The following is a 14,673-nucleotide window of genomic DNA, read 5'->3' on the forward strand; positions in this document are numbered from 1 at the left end:
ACCATTTGGCTCCATAATAGTATAACAATAAGATTTAATTTATTAATTAAAAGACTACCTTGCTTCTACCTATAGATTTTTTAAAAACTACAGGCTTGAGGAATTGAAAGCACCAAATCATTACGTTAAGTGTTGCTTATAATGCCAGAATTCCAAAAGATCTCTTTGTCTCAGCTAAGATGTAAAGTAGTTTTTTTTTAAGCCAGTCACAGTGCTAAGATATAAGTATAATGAGAACTCAATAAAAAGAATGTATTATTTACCAAGAAATAATGATTTCTCAAATTACATCTGGATTTATCGTGAATTTTTTCCATGCAAAATCTAGGGGACTGCTAGTTTCCCTCTAAGCTCAAAGTACACTTCCTTCGCCAATCATGTAAATCTCAGTTTTATTAAAGAAAATATTCAATTAACCCCTAATATTCTACATACCCAAATCTAATTAGGCATGAATAAGAAATGGAGTAAAGCTATAGTAAACACACACATTCTGACTTCATTACTATTAGATTATTGGCTTTCCCACTGACATTATCAAACAGCAAATTCATTAGGGCGCTTCCTTGATATGCGGTTCCCTTACCAGAAAAGCTGGCACTAAGGAGAAATTAGATGGCCAGTTATTTAAGCAATTCTCTAGGAAGAACAAAGCAACCATGTTGGAAATTAGTGGTGAGTTATAACTTTGTGGCAATTACAACAAAAAATGTTTCCCAAGAGGAAGAGTTGGCTGATGTACTCCTAGCTATATGCCTGAATGTGCAGCAAGCTGAACCCTCAGGCTGCCTCACAGACAGGGTTCAGCATAAAAATAATATGGCACAACCAAGTAAGTTTAAAATGGGTTGGGGGAACCTCTGGCCCTCCAGTTCCCACTGGTTGGGGCTGATAGGAGTTGGAGTCTAGCAGCTTTGGGCAGAGGGGAGGCACAGATTCCCCATCAATGGCTTCAGAACTCTGTTCCCATTTCTAATGCACAGTCCTGCCCCCTAGGCATGTGACATAAGGGTGGGGTTTGCTTCTCTGTGCTAGAGTAACAATCTGACGAGTGAATGCTGACTGATATGTACAGGCAGAGGAGAACCTAGACCACTCAGTAACAGGTGGAGATGTCAAACCTGTAGCAGTAAGCTTGGAACAGGGGAATAGTGTAAAGAAGTTGACTTGCTTTAAATCTAGAATGTGAGTCCTGGTTTTGCCATCGAAGCGATGTGAACTGTCTTTTCCTTTTTAAAAAATGATATGTTAAAAAGAACCGTCTGACATCAGTTCAAATAAGATGTTCAAATTGCTAGAATTAAAATATGGGATGTTTCTTTTTGGAATTACAAGTTTTAATAAAGCTGAGTGGGTGCATTCCAGCTTTCAAGTCTGAATTGCTGCGCAATAAATTTCGAAGCCCAGGATTGGGGGGGTGGGGGTGGAAATGAAGTCACAAAGAGCACTTTTTATATGGAAAATGAATGCCATAATAATAAAAAACCAAGTTGGCTGCTAACATAATTTCACTCCCAACTTCAGCCTTCTGACACAGAAAACATACAGACGAGATAAGATCACGCTCAAATAACAGCAGTTACTGACACCAACAGCTGGATGAGTTCCTGATTAGCTACATCACTTAGAAGAGTACGCTCTGTACCAAGGGTAAGTGCAAGTTTTAACTCTGAGCTTTCTAATGGGAAATGTCTGAATGCTGGATTTTGTGAAATCCTGGGGATTAACGAATCCACAGATGTTTTCTGTATTTTACTGCATGACAATGTGCCATCAAAATTTATTACAGCTTGGCATAACAAACAGCATTCATCTGCTTATATGGGACACTCTAGTGTTATGTGTAAAAATGACTGGGGGTAGAATCTGCCAAGCGCTGATTCCCGACAAGCACCACTGAACTGAAGCAGGGCTGAGCATTTGATGCTCCTCCATTTGCTTGCCTTGTCAGTGTTATTTTTTAAATCCTGGTGATATTCAATCACAATTAAAGTCCGAAATTATGCAAGTTGGGTGTAATTCTTGTGAACATCGTGAAACTTCATCCATTCACTGACGGACCAGTTCTGCTTATTTCTTATAGAATATTTCTTATATTATTCACATTGGAAAATATGAGGAAAGCCTCTTCTAAAATTGTGAAAATTACGTATTAGTGAGGTTTTTTTTTTCTTTCCCTACTTTCCAATTTAATCCATTTTTGCTATCCCGTTTTTAAAACTATCCCTGGAACAATTGTTAGAAATTTCCCCCTTTAAACAAGCCTAATGAAAACCGGGATTCTTGCTGCAATACACTTCTGTACCTTGGATGAGAGCATATAGAACAAGTGTGGTTAACTCAAGATGTTATTGAACTGCAGCCCATTATTCCTGGCAATGCTAGCTGGAGCTGAGGGAAGACACAGTCCAGTTATATCTGGAGAGCACTCTGTTAACCACTTTTGAAGTGGACAATAGGTTATGTTTTGCCTATCCTTGCTTTAATCAACCAAATATAAGGTGTCAGGGGTCCTGGAGAGTCTTAGTCCCTGCAACACCATGGCAGCTTGCAAGCTGAGAAAACCGCTGGCCTGATCTTTGCTATGCTACAGTGGAACCACTACAGCTGGGAATGCTACTACAGCTTCCAGCCCAGAAGGGTGATATGGAAGAAGCCAATTGGATCTCATTGCTTGCAGCCAATCGCTGCTGATTCTGGATTGGCTCATCCGCACTAGACCTTTCACCAAGTCATTTTTATGACAGGCACTTGCAAGCTTCCTGACGGCAACTGTTTGGCCACTCCAGGAAGCAGGATCATAGATGAGATGAAAGCTTGGCTTGATGGGCCTTTCGTACGCAAGTTGAAGCACAACTTACCAAATGCTTACCTGCTAATATTCAAACTGGAATCACTTTAAAAGAAGCCACACCACTGGTGCCTTGGAAACATAACAGAATAATATTTAATGAGCACATACCATGGCTATAATTGTAGTAGACCCGTTGTCCCCTTCTTGGTTTTGGAAGCGACACTGGTGTTTCATCTGCTGGGAAGTTGGAGAACTTGCACTCTACAAACAGGCGTTTTATTGTGTCATCCATTGCAACCTGGGATTCCGTGAGACTGAGGGATACTATTTCAATCCGGATTTTTTCACCAGACTATTACAAAAAGAAAGAAAGAAAAAGCAGCACAGTATATACTTCTTGTCATGCTAAAATGTCACAACAAACTTGCACATCACACCAGATGTTTTGGATGATCAAACATGACTGATAGTTTATGACAGAGCGACAATGAGGTCCTGATGCACTGGGATTTGTAGTTAACACTGTCATTGCAACAGACCTATAGATTTATATTTTATGCTGGAAAAACCTCTTTGCCAGCCCTGCTGCTGGTTATGGTTGAGGATTGAACCTGGGACCTTTAACATGCATTGATGCAAGTTGTTGCTTCACATCTCAAAGACACCTTTCTGGGCCACATGTACTGTTCTCAACTCACCAGTATTGCTTAATCTTAACCAGGAACTGCCATTAGTTTTAACTATGATTTATTTGAACAAGTCAGGATCAGAAAGTAGAGTTTGATCTTGGCTTGTTTGGACAAACCACAGTCTAAAGCAAAAACATCCTGATTCAGATAAAATGATAATCTGTGGTTAGTTGCAAGTGGGAGCTTTTGATCTTGCTGCTGTGCTGAACTAGGAGAGGGGGGCACACGGGCCCAAGGTTTGTCCATGCAGCAGAAACTAAGCCCTGGTTTGTATGTAATGCTAAACTATGGCTTTCCATTACTCACACAAGCCTCTGAGAGTCGCAGCAAAGCCTTGGAATTAAGTGCTCCCCTTCCCACAAGGCTGGGAGGAGGAATAAGCCATGATTCAATTTCATTTCCCTCAATTCCTGTACAAATTCATGGTTTTAAAATACTGAGTGGCAAAACAAGCCAACTTCAAACAATGGATTACTGAATAGTTATTTGTAGCTGTACTTTATTGATAATGTTAATGTGTATTGTGTATTTTGCTTAGAGGCTTTTATGATTAGGCAGTCTGCACATTCTGTGAAATAAAATGTATAAATAAATTTATTCCTCCTCCTGGTTGTGTGGGAGGAGGTGAGGCGAGTGATGGAGCCCAATGGTTTGTTCAGGTTCACAAAGGCTAAACACTAAACAATGGTTGAATGTTACTTGCAAATCCTAAACTGTGTTTTATATATATATAAAGGTTAAGGACCCCTGAAAGCCACCGTCCAAAAGACACACCTGACCATAAGATGCACATAGTTTTTAGAGGAGGAAAACAAGAAAAAAATATTCTGAATGAAACAGTGGATGTATGATTTTTTTTAGTGAAGGCTGTAGCTATGTGATCTGATGGTGAATTTAGGGTGACCCAATGCAAAAATCCTGAGGATCCATGTGGATCCGTGCTTTGTAACCACGTTTTTGTGCCACTGCGGTCCCAGGCAACAGTGAGTGCATGATTTTTTGGGTGCAGGCTGTAGCCATGGACATGCTATGTGATCTGATGGTGAATTTGGGGTGACCCAGTGCAAAAATCCTGAGGATCCATGTGGATCCATGCTTTGTAACCACGTTTTAAGTGGGGAGGGAAGGAAAAGCACTTAAGGGACGAGGAGCACATGTAGGGTGTGTGGAGGAGGTGGCTAACAATGAAGGAGAGGGGTTTAAGGGGAGAGAGGAAAGGAAGGCAAAAGTTCCCCCCTGCCCAAGCCAGCCCCCCTCCCCCACCTGCATGTTTTCCGGCTGCCTGCGGGTCCCTAGCACGCTTCCCTGGACGCAGCAGCACCAGCACCAGAGCATGGAGAGGATGAGGTAGCAGTGGCAACTGTGGGTTGCGCTCCTAGCCGTCGGAAGGTGAGCCGGGTGAGATGGAGCCTGTGTGCAGTGTGACTAGGAAGGAATTACCAGAGAGGACACAATCCTTTCCCCTCTGCTTGCCATGGGGGCAGGGGATTTCCCTGCTCTTTGTTGCATTTGTCTGCCACCAGTCTCCTTGCTTAGTGTGTCTGTTTGCTGCCAGGTGACGCTGCCGCAGCCAGCGCTGAGAAATGGAAAGGGGAACACAGCAACCAAAAACACAGGAGGGTGGGGAGTAAGACTCTGAGGCAGGGAGAAGGAAAGGAATTCGCTGCAGCTGTGCGCTCCCTGCCAGAAAGGGACAAGAACAAAAGGAGGGGAGCAGCGGCTGACTTTAACCGCCCAGTTAAAACCGTACGTGGCGGGGAGCACAAAACAAAATAGGAGTTGCAACTGAATCCTGGCGCTACAATAATTAGGCAAGGGGAACAGGGCTGATGAACAGGTAGCCTTGGGATGCATTACAGATTGAGAGGCTCCACACACAAGGACACTCAAACGCCCCCTTTAACCACACGCTCTCCCGTGCAGCAACATGACTCATACGCCTCCACACACACACCAAAATATGCCCGATTCAAGAACCCCAGCAGTCTCCTCTCTGCAGCCTTCTCTCCTCCATGACACATGATCTGATTTTCGCCCCTGCACTCTGACCAGTCAGCTCCAGGGACCACACATATGCTCAGTAAGATGCACAGACATTTCCCCTTACTTTTTAGGAGGAAAAAAGTGTGTCTTATGGAGCGAAAAATACAGTAAGTCCAGTCGCGAACATCTCTGGGGTTGCAGCGCTCATCTTGCTTTACTGGCCAAGGGAGCTGACATTTGTCTGCTGTTTTTCCAGGGCATGTTGCCAGCATGACTAAGCCGCTTCTGGAGAAACCAGAGCAGCGCACAGAAACACCATTTACCTTCCCACCGGGGCAGTACCTATTTATCTACTTGCACTTTGATGTGCTTTCAAACTGTTTTGTGTATATCGCAATGTTCTTTTGTTGCTATGGCCAATGGCTGATGCAAATAAAGTTTCATTCATTCATTCAAACCACAAGGCAACTTTCCTTTAGAATTTTCATGGGATGACAATGCATCCATGCACACATTAAGTGTGCTGGGAAGGCCTTAAAATTCAAGCATGCAATCACCATGTACTTGGGAACTGCATTCAAAACTTGGTGTGTCAGTCACAAGCCCAAACCTTTGGAGGCATGGATCTCTCCTTCACAGTAACTGATTTTCCTGCCACAAATACCAATGTCCCTTTAGTGCAGCACGAAGTGTGATGGGACCATAAGGGCCACAGCAATGTTAGATCTACTCAGAGTAAGCCCAATGGGTCAATGTATCCAGAACTTAAGCTGAATACAAACAAACCGAAGGTTTTTCCATGATGAAGTAAAATGTCCATTTTACCATAAGGGCAAGCATTTACAAAATGATTTCACCATGCAAAGATGAAAGGGGAAAGTAACTTCATGGTGATTTCCTTACATGTCAAAACTGCCAAAGCAAAGTATCTATGGTCATGACCACACCTTGCTTTTAAAGTACATTTAACACACAAATAAACGTACATGGCTTTTCCAAAATAATTATGAGATTTTTTAAGGGTCCTGGGAATTGAAGTGTTGTGAGCTCCTAAGATTCGCTGGGGGAAGCCAGGCACTTTAAATGTAGGGTGTGACTGTGACCTATGAGTATACAAGTGTGTTTAAGGTTTGAAAGGCACTGCGCCCTTATTTGGGAAGGGTTTTCATGTCAAATGCTAATAGGGCAGCACACAAACATTTTCCTGAATAAGTCAATGGTTTCAAAGAATGCATAACCACTGTGATTTCAAAATTAGACTACACAGAAGAACATTCAAAGCATGAGATTCTGCTCTTCAAAGAGCAAACCTAGCACCTTGCAGATCTCAGCTGTCAAGTTCTGCTTAACTTTTCTCTTTATGGCTCCCTCTCTACATTAAAGACTATTTCTCCTGTGTGTGGAATTTGAAGGCTTTTGGTTGTAAATTCAAATCACTAACCTTGCAGTAATAATTACAGAATTAGAATAACAAGAAAGGGAGATCAGCTTTCTAGAGGGTTGGCGTTCAAATTGCAAATCAATACAATATTCAAGCTCAACATGGCAATTGTCGATGCGTTTTTCAGAAAATATATTCTATAATTAATCAATTGAATAGCTTGAGTACCCCACTGTAAATAAATAAATAAATAAATAAATAAATAAGAGTCCTTAATAAAGAACAATATTCATTCCTGTCAACCTCTTTCAATATTTGATGAAGTAACTTTACCCCCACCTTTTTTTTCAAAAGACATTTTCTTTTATTATGTATCCTAAGACACTTTAACTAAAAACCCAAATCTGAATATTTCAATAAGGTTGTTTTATTATTCAGTAGATTCATGGAAATTTTACTAGGATGACAGAGAAAATTCCACACCATTCTGTCTCCGCTAATACAGGTACATGGCTTCAGCTGGCAATATTACTAGGATTAGCATAGTATGATGAAATATTTAAAGGATTTTTTTTTCTAAAAACCTAATAAATCAAATGACTGCCAAATGTCATTAAAGTGATGGTCTTTGACTTGAATATGCTTTTCATATTCAAATTTGAAAAGAAAGAGATGAAAGCCTGGAAAGGTTACTCAGTTTCAACTAATAACCTCAAGCACTCTACATTCACATGCATAAAAAATGAAATTGCCTCTATTGTCTAATTTTACTTCGGAAACAACTCCTTTCGCCTTCTATTGTACAGATATATCAGGAGTATTTTTAAGTGAAATTCAGAGTCATTCCCCTTCCAAATATTTAACTTGACTGTCAAAACCGGCTCATGCTGAGACGGCCGTCAACAAATGAAGTCCAAATGTTGGAGTTATGGATGTAAAGGAGACCCTTTATAATGTTTGATGGAGAAAATAATCAGTACACTTGTTTTATATTAAGGAAAGAAAGGGCTTGCAACAGGAATGGCCAAGGCATATAAATAAACAGGCTTCACAGGGCTGGATGGTATGGCCCAACAAAGGAATCTGTATGATAAACATTGAGCATGAGCCTTAGCGTCTTTTCGGAGACATCTGAAAAAGAGGCCTGCACTTCCAGAATGCTGAAGGATGGTCCTTAAATGTGGGGAGTGGGCAACCTGTGACCTTGCATATGTTGCTGGACTTATAGCACTCATCAGCCCCAGCCAGCGCTGCAACAGTTATGGATGATGGGAACTGTAGTACAACAACTTCTGCAGGACCACAGATTGCCCACCCTGAGTTAAAGGGAGTACTGAGATGAGGGCTACTGTTGCAAGGTAGAGATGGTAGCATAGTGGCAGAGTGCATGCCTTCCCTGCAAAAGGTCTCAGGTTCAATCCCCATGGAAGGCTGGAAAAGAAACCCCAACCTGCAAACCTGGAGAGGTACTTTCAGTCAATGCAGACAATAACGAGCTGGTATCAGATTCCCTGCTGTGCAAACAAAGGACAACATACAGAACCCCTGGGTGGGCCCAAACGTCAATGGGCTGTAGCCAATGTTAGTTCTACTTAAAGTAGGCCCACTGAAATGGGTGGGAATGACTAACTTAGAATTTCAGCGGGTCTACCATGAACAGAACTTGGTTGGATGCAACTCAATATTGTTACAGTGGTACCTCGGTTTTCAAATGTAATGCGTTCTGGAAGACTGAGTTCTGAAACGTTTGAAAACTGAGGCGCAGACAGTCACAAAAACAAATTGGTTGCAAACTGGACCTTGCACTCAGTGGAATCTGCGTGGCATGTTTGACTTCCAAGGCGCATTCGAAAACTGAAGCATTTATGGCGTTTGAAAACTGAAATGTTCGTCAACAAAGACATTTTAAAACTGAGGTACCACTGCATTTTCAGAATTTGGACTAGTTTAGAAATCATGCTAAACCAAATTAATATTACAAGAAAGTCCCCTGGTGAGATGGTTTCCTCTAGGTCCCCTCTCCACCACAGCTCATGAGGTAAGGAGAAATGGCATTGTAGGCCCTGCCACCAATAAAGCATGGCGGCTCTTGGCTCTGCCCACCATGCATTAGAGTTGATGCCTGAGGCAGGGAAGTCTTTGCATGAATACCTCTATGCATGTAGCCTTTAATTGGCTGCTAGAATCCTGAGTGATCTGGGGAGGCCATGTATATAGCAGATCTACACACCAGGGGCTCCCCATGGATGCCCATGCTAACGTGCGGATGGGTAGTGGAAAACTGGGCATGACCAGGAATGGAGCCAGAGATACAGCCCTTTCCATATGCTTTACCCCTTCCTGAACTCAGGAAAATGTGGCTTGTTCTAGCTGGATCTGAAAGAATGGTCTGATCTTGCTTTCTTTTACTTAACCACAATTAGAATAAGCCACCAATTCCCTGAATTTTGGCTCTAACAGCTAACTGCAGTTTACTCACAACTAGAAATGGAAGCATTCAATCTTCTCACACTCAAAGGAGAAGGGAGTGTGTGAACCCAAAGGCTTGTCATGGCTCATTCTAATAACGCTAAACCATGGCTGAGCGTCATATCTGAATGCAGTCCCTGTAAGCCATTTTCAGCTGAACAGCTTTCAAAGAGGCATACAAAAACCACTGATTTATCATAATTAGAGAGGAATTAAAGTTAAAGCTTTTCAACTTTATTCATTTACCAACAAACCAAGAAATCATGCTTTCTTGCGGTTCATGAGCGCATTTTTAAAAAAATTATTCTTCTGAAGCTCATAATCTTTTTGTCCAACTAAAGCCCAGGTGGACCGGGTACTTATAAAGTCTAAAAGTACATACCATATTAGAAAACCCTCAAAATAAAAGCTAGCTTTTTTCTTTTCTTTTCCAGGACCCCCAATTTAACTTAGTGTCTTCTTTTGGTTTTTTTTTACAACATATGGTGCTCTGCAGAAACACAGCCACCTGGAAAGGCTGCCTTGTGCTCTTTAAAGAATGCAGAATGTCCAAATTAATTAAGAACCCTAAGATCTTAATTTAAGGAAAGTGATTATGACAGTTTTCACTAAACTGCTATTAGTGCAAGAAAAGCACACAAAGACTATCTATAATGAAGGAGAAAAGATGTAAACACACCTAGAGGAAAATGAGACCACCACAGAATAAATTGGTTTTGCTAAGATTTGCCTTGTGGGCACATTTGAAGATAACTTGAGAGCTGACAGCAGTAAAATTTTATTGTGATAATTGAAAGCTATATTATTACTCAAAATGATCAAGTGCAGAGGTGGAGATGAGAGCAAGCAATTGTTAATTTTATTTTATTTCTTTTTTAGACTTCGCCAAAGAAAATGCAAATTTCCAGTTCTGATGTCTATTTCGAGGGCCTGTAACAAGGCTTTTAATCAATGTATTATACATCAAATTGATAATGTTAACTTCTGATTATTCAAATGTATGAAATATTCATAAAGAACCATCCAAAGTTTTACATTTCCCTGATTTTTTCCCTCCCCCTTCCATTAATTATCATGCCTGGAAGCTTTTTTTAGCAAAAGCACCAGTCATCATCTTGACTCAACCTGACAAGCTAGCAAGGCCCAATTACGTTGGCACTCTGTGGCACTTTGATGTAGTGGAAACGAAAAGAGATAGGGGCAAATTGTATAGCACATTATGTTAATGACATGATTTAATCCAGCCACTAAACTTTATGTAGCCTGTTAAAAAAGATGCTAACACTAATTACGCCACTTTGGAAAGGAAAAAGAAGGGGACAAGCATTTCCTACCGACAAAGCGAAGCTCATAAATGTTGTAAATGCAATGAAACAAAATGAAGTAATCTATGATTAATTATACATAACAGACAAGAAAAAGAAGGAGAAAAAGCAAGTGGTATAGTTAAATCCTGGGTGGAAAAAAATATCTGTTAAGATTCCTTTTATGATCAACATAACTAAGAAATAACCATGGACTGTTTGATTTGCAACCTGCAAAAGGGGAACAGCATAATCTTAAGTGGCTGAAACAATGTGGCTTGCCATTTGGATTCACAGGATAATTAGCAAGGCAATCTCTAAATAAAATCGGAAGTTGTGTTTACAGTGTTGGAACAGCCTTGGGGATATTTATCTCACTGATAAAAATAAGAAGCTGGATCTTGAACAAAGGTTTTAGTTAGGTTCCCCCCCCCCCTTCCTACAACCAACTAGGCATTTCTGGTGTAATGGCTTTCTTCCATCTAGAGATTTTGATCGTAGCTGTAACTGATATTGCAAACACTTCGGCAAACGGCTATAACAGAAGCAATTTCAAGGGGAGAACCATAGCCCAGTGGCACAGCACATTTAAGCTATGATATCTCTGCTTTAAATGACACACAAGAAAGGCCTCAAGTAGCAGGCCAGGAACCTCAAAGATCTGCTGCTAGTTGAAGTAGATGGTACAGAGATGCACGCACGAGCACTCAGATTAGTGAATTAGTGGCGGTTCTTAATATATCCTTTTAAATCAAGGTTGGATAACATGTGGCCCTCCAGATGTTTTACAGCCCAACAAGCCCCATCAGCACTGCCAGTTATCATGGATGATGGGTGTTGTATACCAGCAACATCCACAGGGCCATGGGTCTCTAACACCTGCCTTGAACATCAGATAATAATTGCATCTTGAGTATAAGAGTTCCCATTTGTAGAAAGAACTGCTGGATGGGGGCTATTAGGTAGGAGAAAGTCTCCTCGCCCCTTTTAAGAGTCATCTTCAGCTCAGTGGGATTTCCTTCCAAATTCAGCATACATCAAGCATGCCTAAGTCCCACTGAAGTCAAAGGGAGAGGTGAAGCACATATTTAATATTGACTTATTGAAACAAATGAGACTTTGAAGTGGCTGGGTTATCCCCATTAATCTGAAGCAAATCTCCTGAGTTCAAGTGGGACTTAACTTTCACTTAACAGTCCTAGTCCATCAGATGCCTAAATGTACAGGAGCTCCAGAGCATGCGAGGACTTCTCTGTTCACAGCAAAGGGAACTGAGCACAAAAGTTTCCCTTAAAACAGGTGGCAGGTCATGCCCAAAGAATTGCCACTAGTTTAGTTTAACAGATGTGGCAGCAATACTCTGTAATGACATCTTGGTATCCCAGTTTGCCCCTGACACTGAAGTGAGCAGGGCAGCCGCTGCTCATGAATCACTTATGGAGAACTGGACTGTGCCCTTGATAATTAAGATTTTTCTCTCCATCTTGGACCAGTTGCTACATTTCGTCTTGGGCAGATGAGTGGAGAAAGATAGGAATAAAAGACCCACGCACCAAGCTCTTTAGAGGCTGCAAGATATTTTAAGTCCTCCTAAATCATTCTGGTTATAATAGAGTGCAACAATACTAGAGATTTGTAGACCCAGCTGCATTCTTGCAGGGCTCATTGGCAATGAGTAATTTTCCTATTTGGCTCACATTGTTACAGCTTAAAAGAATTTGATGGCATGGAATATGCAGTTAATCATAATACAGTTCCAGCTATTAAAATAATTTCTCTCTCTCTGTCTGGCTTAGATAGGTGGCAGAATTTCAAAATCCCTGTGAGGGATGATGAATAGACAAGAAGCCAATCAAGCACGAAACATTGTTTAATGTGCCTGGTTACGGGCTAAGATGTTGCACATGCGTTCTTTTCTAAGCTAGTGCCTAAACATTATAATCAGGCTGATATCAATCATTGTAGGCACAACACTAAAAATTCAAGGCCAGATTTTGAAGAAAGACGTTAAGAAGCCTGAAATAAGTTAGAAAATTCCCACACTCTTTGTCACATACAGACACATACACCCTCAATCAAACCTCACCAGTGCCCCTCCCCATGCCACAAATGGGTATTCTGTTCTCTAATAGTATTCACAAAGGACTAATTAGAAGTTGAACAACCTGCTTGATATTCTAAGTCCAATATCAATGGGTGGGGTGGGGGTTAAAAAGCCTTTGATAAGGTATAGACGGAAGAATTTAATTACACACAGAGAGAGAGACTAACCTGCTTGAGGCTTGTGGACACTGAACTTGGGACAATACAGTCATCACTATCTGTCACTGATTCAACAGCATCAGTTGCCTGTCTATCATCTTGGTCTGTTGTGAAAACAATCAGAACAGAAACAAACAAACACACACATAGCCAGTATTAAGTCCAGTTGAGATGGTCAAAGAAAACTGTTAAAACACATGGTATAAAAGCGAATGGAAATAGTTCCACAGAGTGGTGTACGATTTCTCTTCCTTGCAGACACAACGTGACACTGGCCAATCAATTATCATTAAATGGTCTGCAGAATCACCCGATTCCTCTTCAGGCCTCGTTTCACTTTGATTTGGCACTTGGAGAGATTCAGTGTTACCAATTCATTCATAGTAAGAGATTATTTAAAAGAAAAGAAAAGACCAAACCCTGAATATTTTGCATGGCCTCCAAGCCTATACGGAACAATTCATATCAAGTTTGCTGAGACTTTGCATGCATTCATATGGCTTTAGTTCAGGGGACAGTGCTGCTCCCCGTCAGTTCCCAAGGTTAACTGAGATCAAGTTGTCATTCCATATGCCAGGCTTCCCTGTGGTGTGCAGGTTCCAGTTTATTTACCCATAACTTATTTACATACTTGTATAATCTGCTGGGGACAGCTTCTATCACATCTATGGGTCTCCTTTGCCAAAGGAATGATGATTTATCATTCCTTTGGCAATGATGATTTATCAACCACCAAAGGAGTTAACAAAGGTGACACTCCAGGGAGGTGTTCACACTGGGGCTATTGCAACCCTGTGAATAGTTTATTGGATGATTATACAAATTAGTGTTTACTATCATGTGCCAATCCAGGAGTACAAATATAATTTATTACACAAAACCACTACCCAACTTGAAGAAATTGTTCACAAACAATGCATTTCACAGCAGTTATACTGACCATGCAGCCCCTGAGGGCTAGTCATTTTGCAATGTTTTGTAGGAATGGGATGTTGGTCATTATCACCCTTTAACAACTCATGAGTTGTCCACATAATGCAGTTGTATGTGGAAATTTGGGGATACAAGGAAATGGGGCTATTTCACACAGACGTGATTACTGCTTGATTCCCCTCCCCCACAACAAGATTACTATAAACTTCACAATTGACAGCAGAAGTTGTGAACCAACTCCTTTGAACTAACTGTCCCTAGATTGATATGAAAGTTTGTGGTGCTACAACCTAAATGGTCCATTCACACATACAAAGTGACCCCCCCACCCACACTAATACTTCAGGTTATCAAGTGATGGACATGAATGGAATAGCTAGACCATGCTCTCCTTCTATGGTCACTGATTCAACTGAGCACCTATGCAGGCCTCTACTGAACACTGAATCCTGGTCTGAATAGGTCCCATAATGTAAAACAGCTTTGTGGCACATGGCAATTTATGTTTCTGGTTGTTACTGGAATTCAGAAACTGCTGTTCTCCCTACAACGCCGTTCGTTTCAATGGCTCTTGAATGGAATCTGGGCCTGCAACAGAAGGTCTCTCAGCTGGCTTCCTATACAGTAAATATATAATAATAATAGTAATGACCATGACCTGGGATGTTTGCATTCTTTGCATTAAGATGCCTCTAGCTCCTTTCATCCAGAGATATGTGATAGGTCATATACTAGCCTCTTATTGTCTGAGACTCCCTCTCTTTGACATTATGAATGGTTGCTGTCTGCAGACAAAAGGACCACACACTTCAAAATAGTCTTCAGAACAGCACCTCTTCTGAAAGAGGAATTTCTCTT

General features: G+C 41.1%; 1 protein-coding gene across 1 annotated transcript in view; it reads right to left on the bottom strand.

Moving 5' to 3' along the window:
* The window catches only part of RPGRIP1L (RPGRIP1 like), an 85,081-nt gene that overhangs the window by 22,871 nt on the left and 47,537 nt on the right, over window positions 1-14,673 (bottom strand). Inside the window, exons 22-23 of the mRNA XM_082232816.1 lie at window positions 12,892-12,986; window positions 2,963-3,146 (exon numbers count right to left, since the gene is read on the bottom strand). Of these exons, the coding sequence (XP_082088942.1) occupies window positions 2,963-3,146; window positions 12,892-12,986 (279 nt within the window). The remainder of the gene's footprint in view (window positions 1-2,962; window positions 3,147-12,891; window positions 12,987-14,673) is intronic.

Source organism: Podarcis vaucheri, assembly GCF_965113315.1.
Source record: "Podarcis vaucheri genome assembly, chromosome: 7".
NCBI lineage: Eukaryota > Metazoa > Chordata > Lepidosauria > Squamata > Lacertidae > Podarcis > Podarcis vaucheri.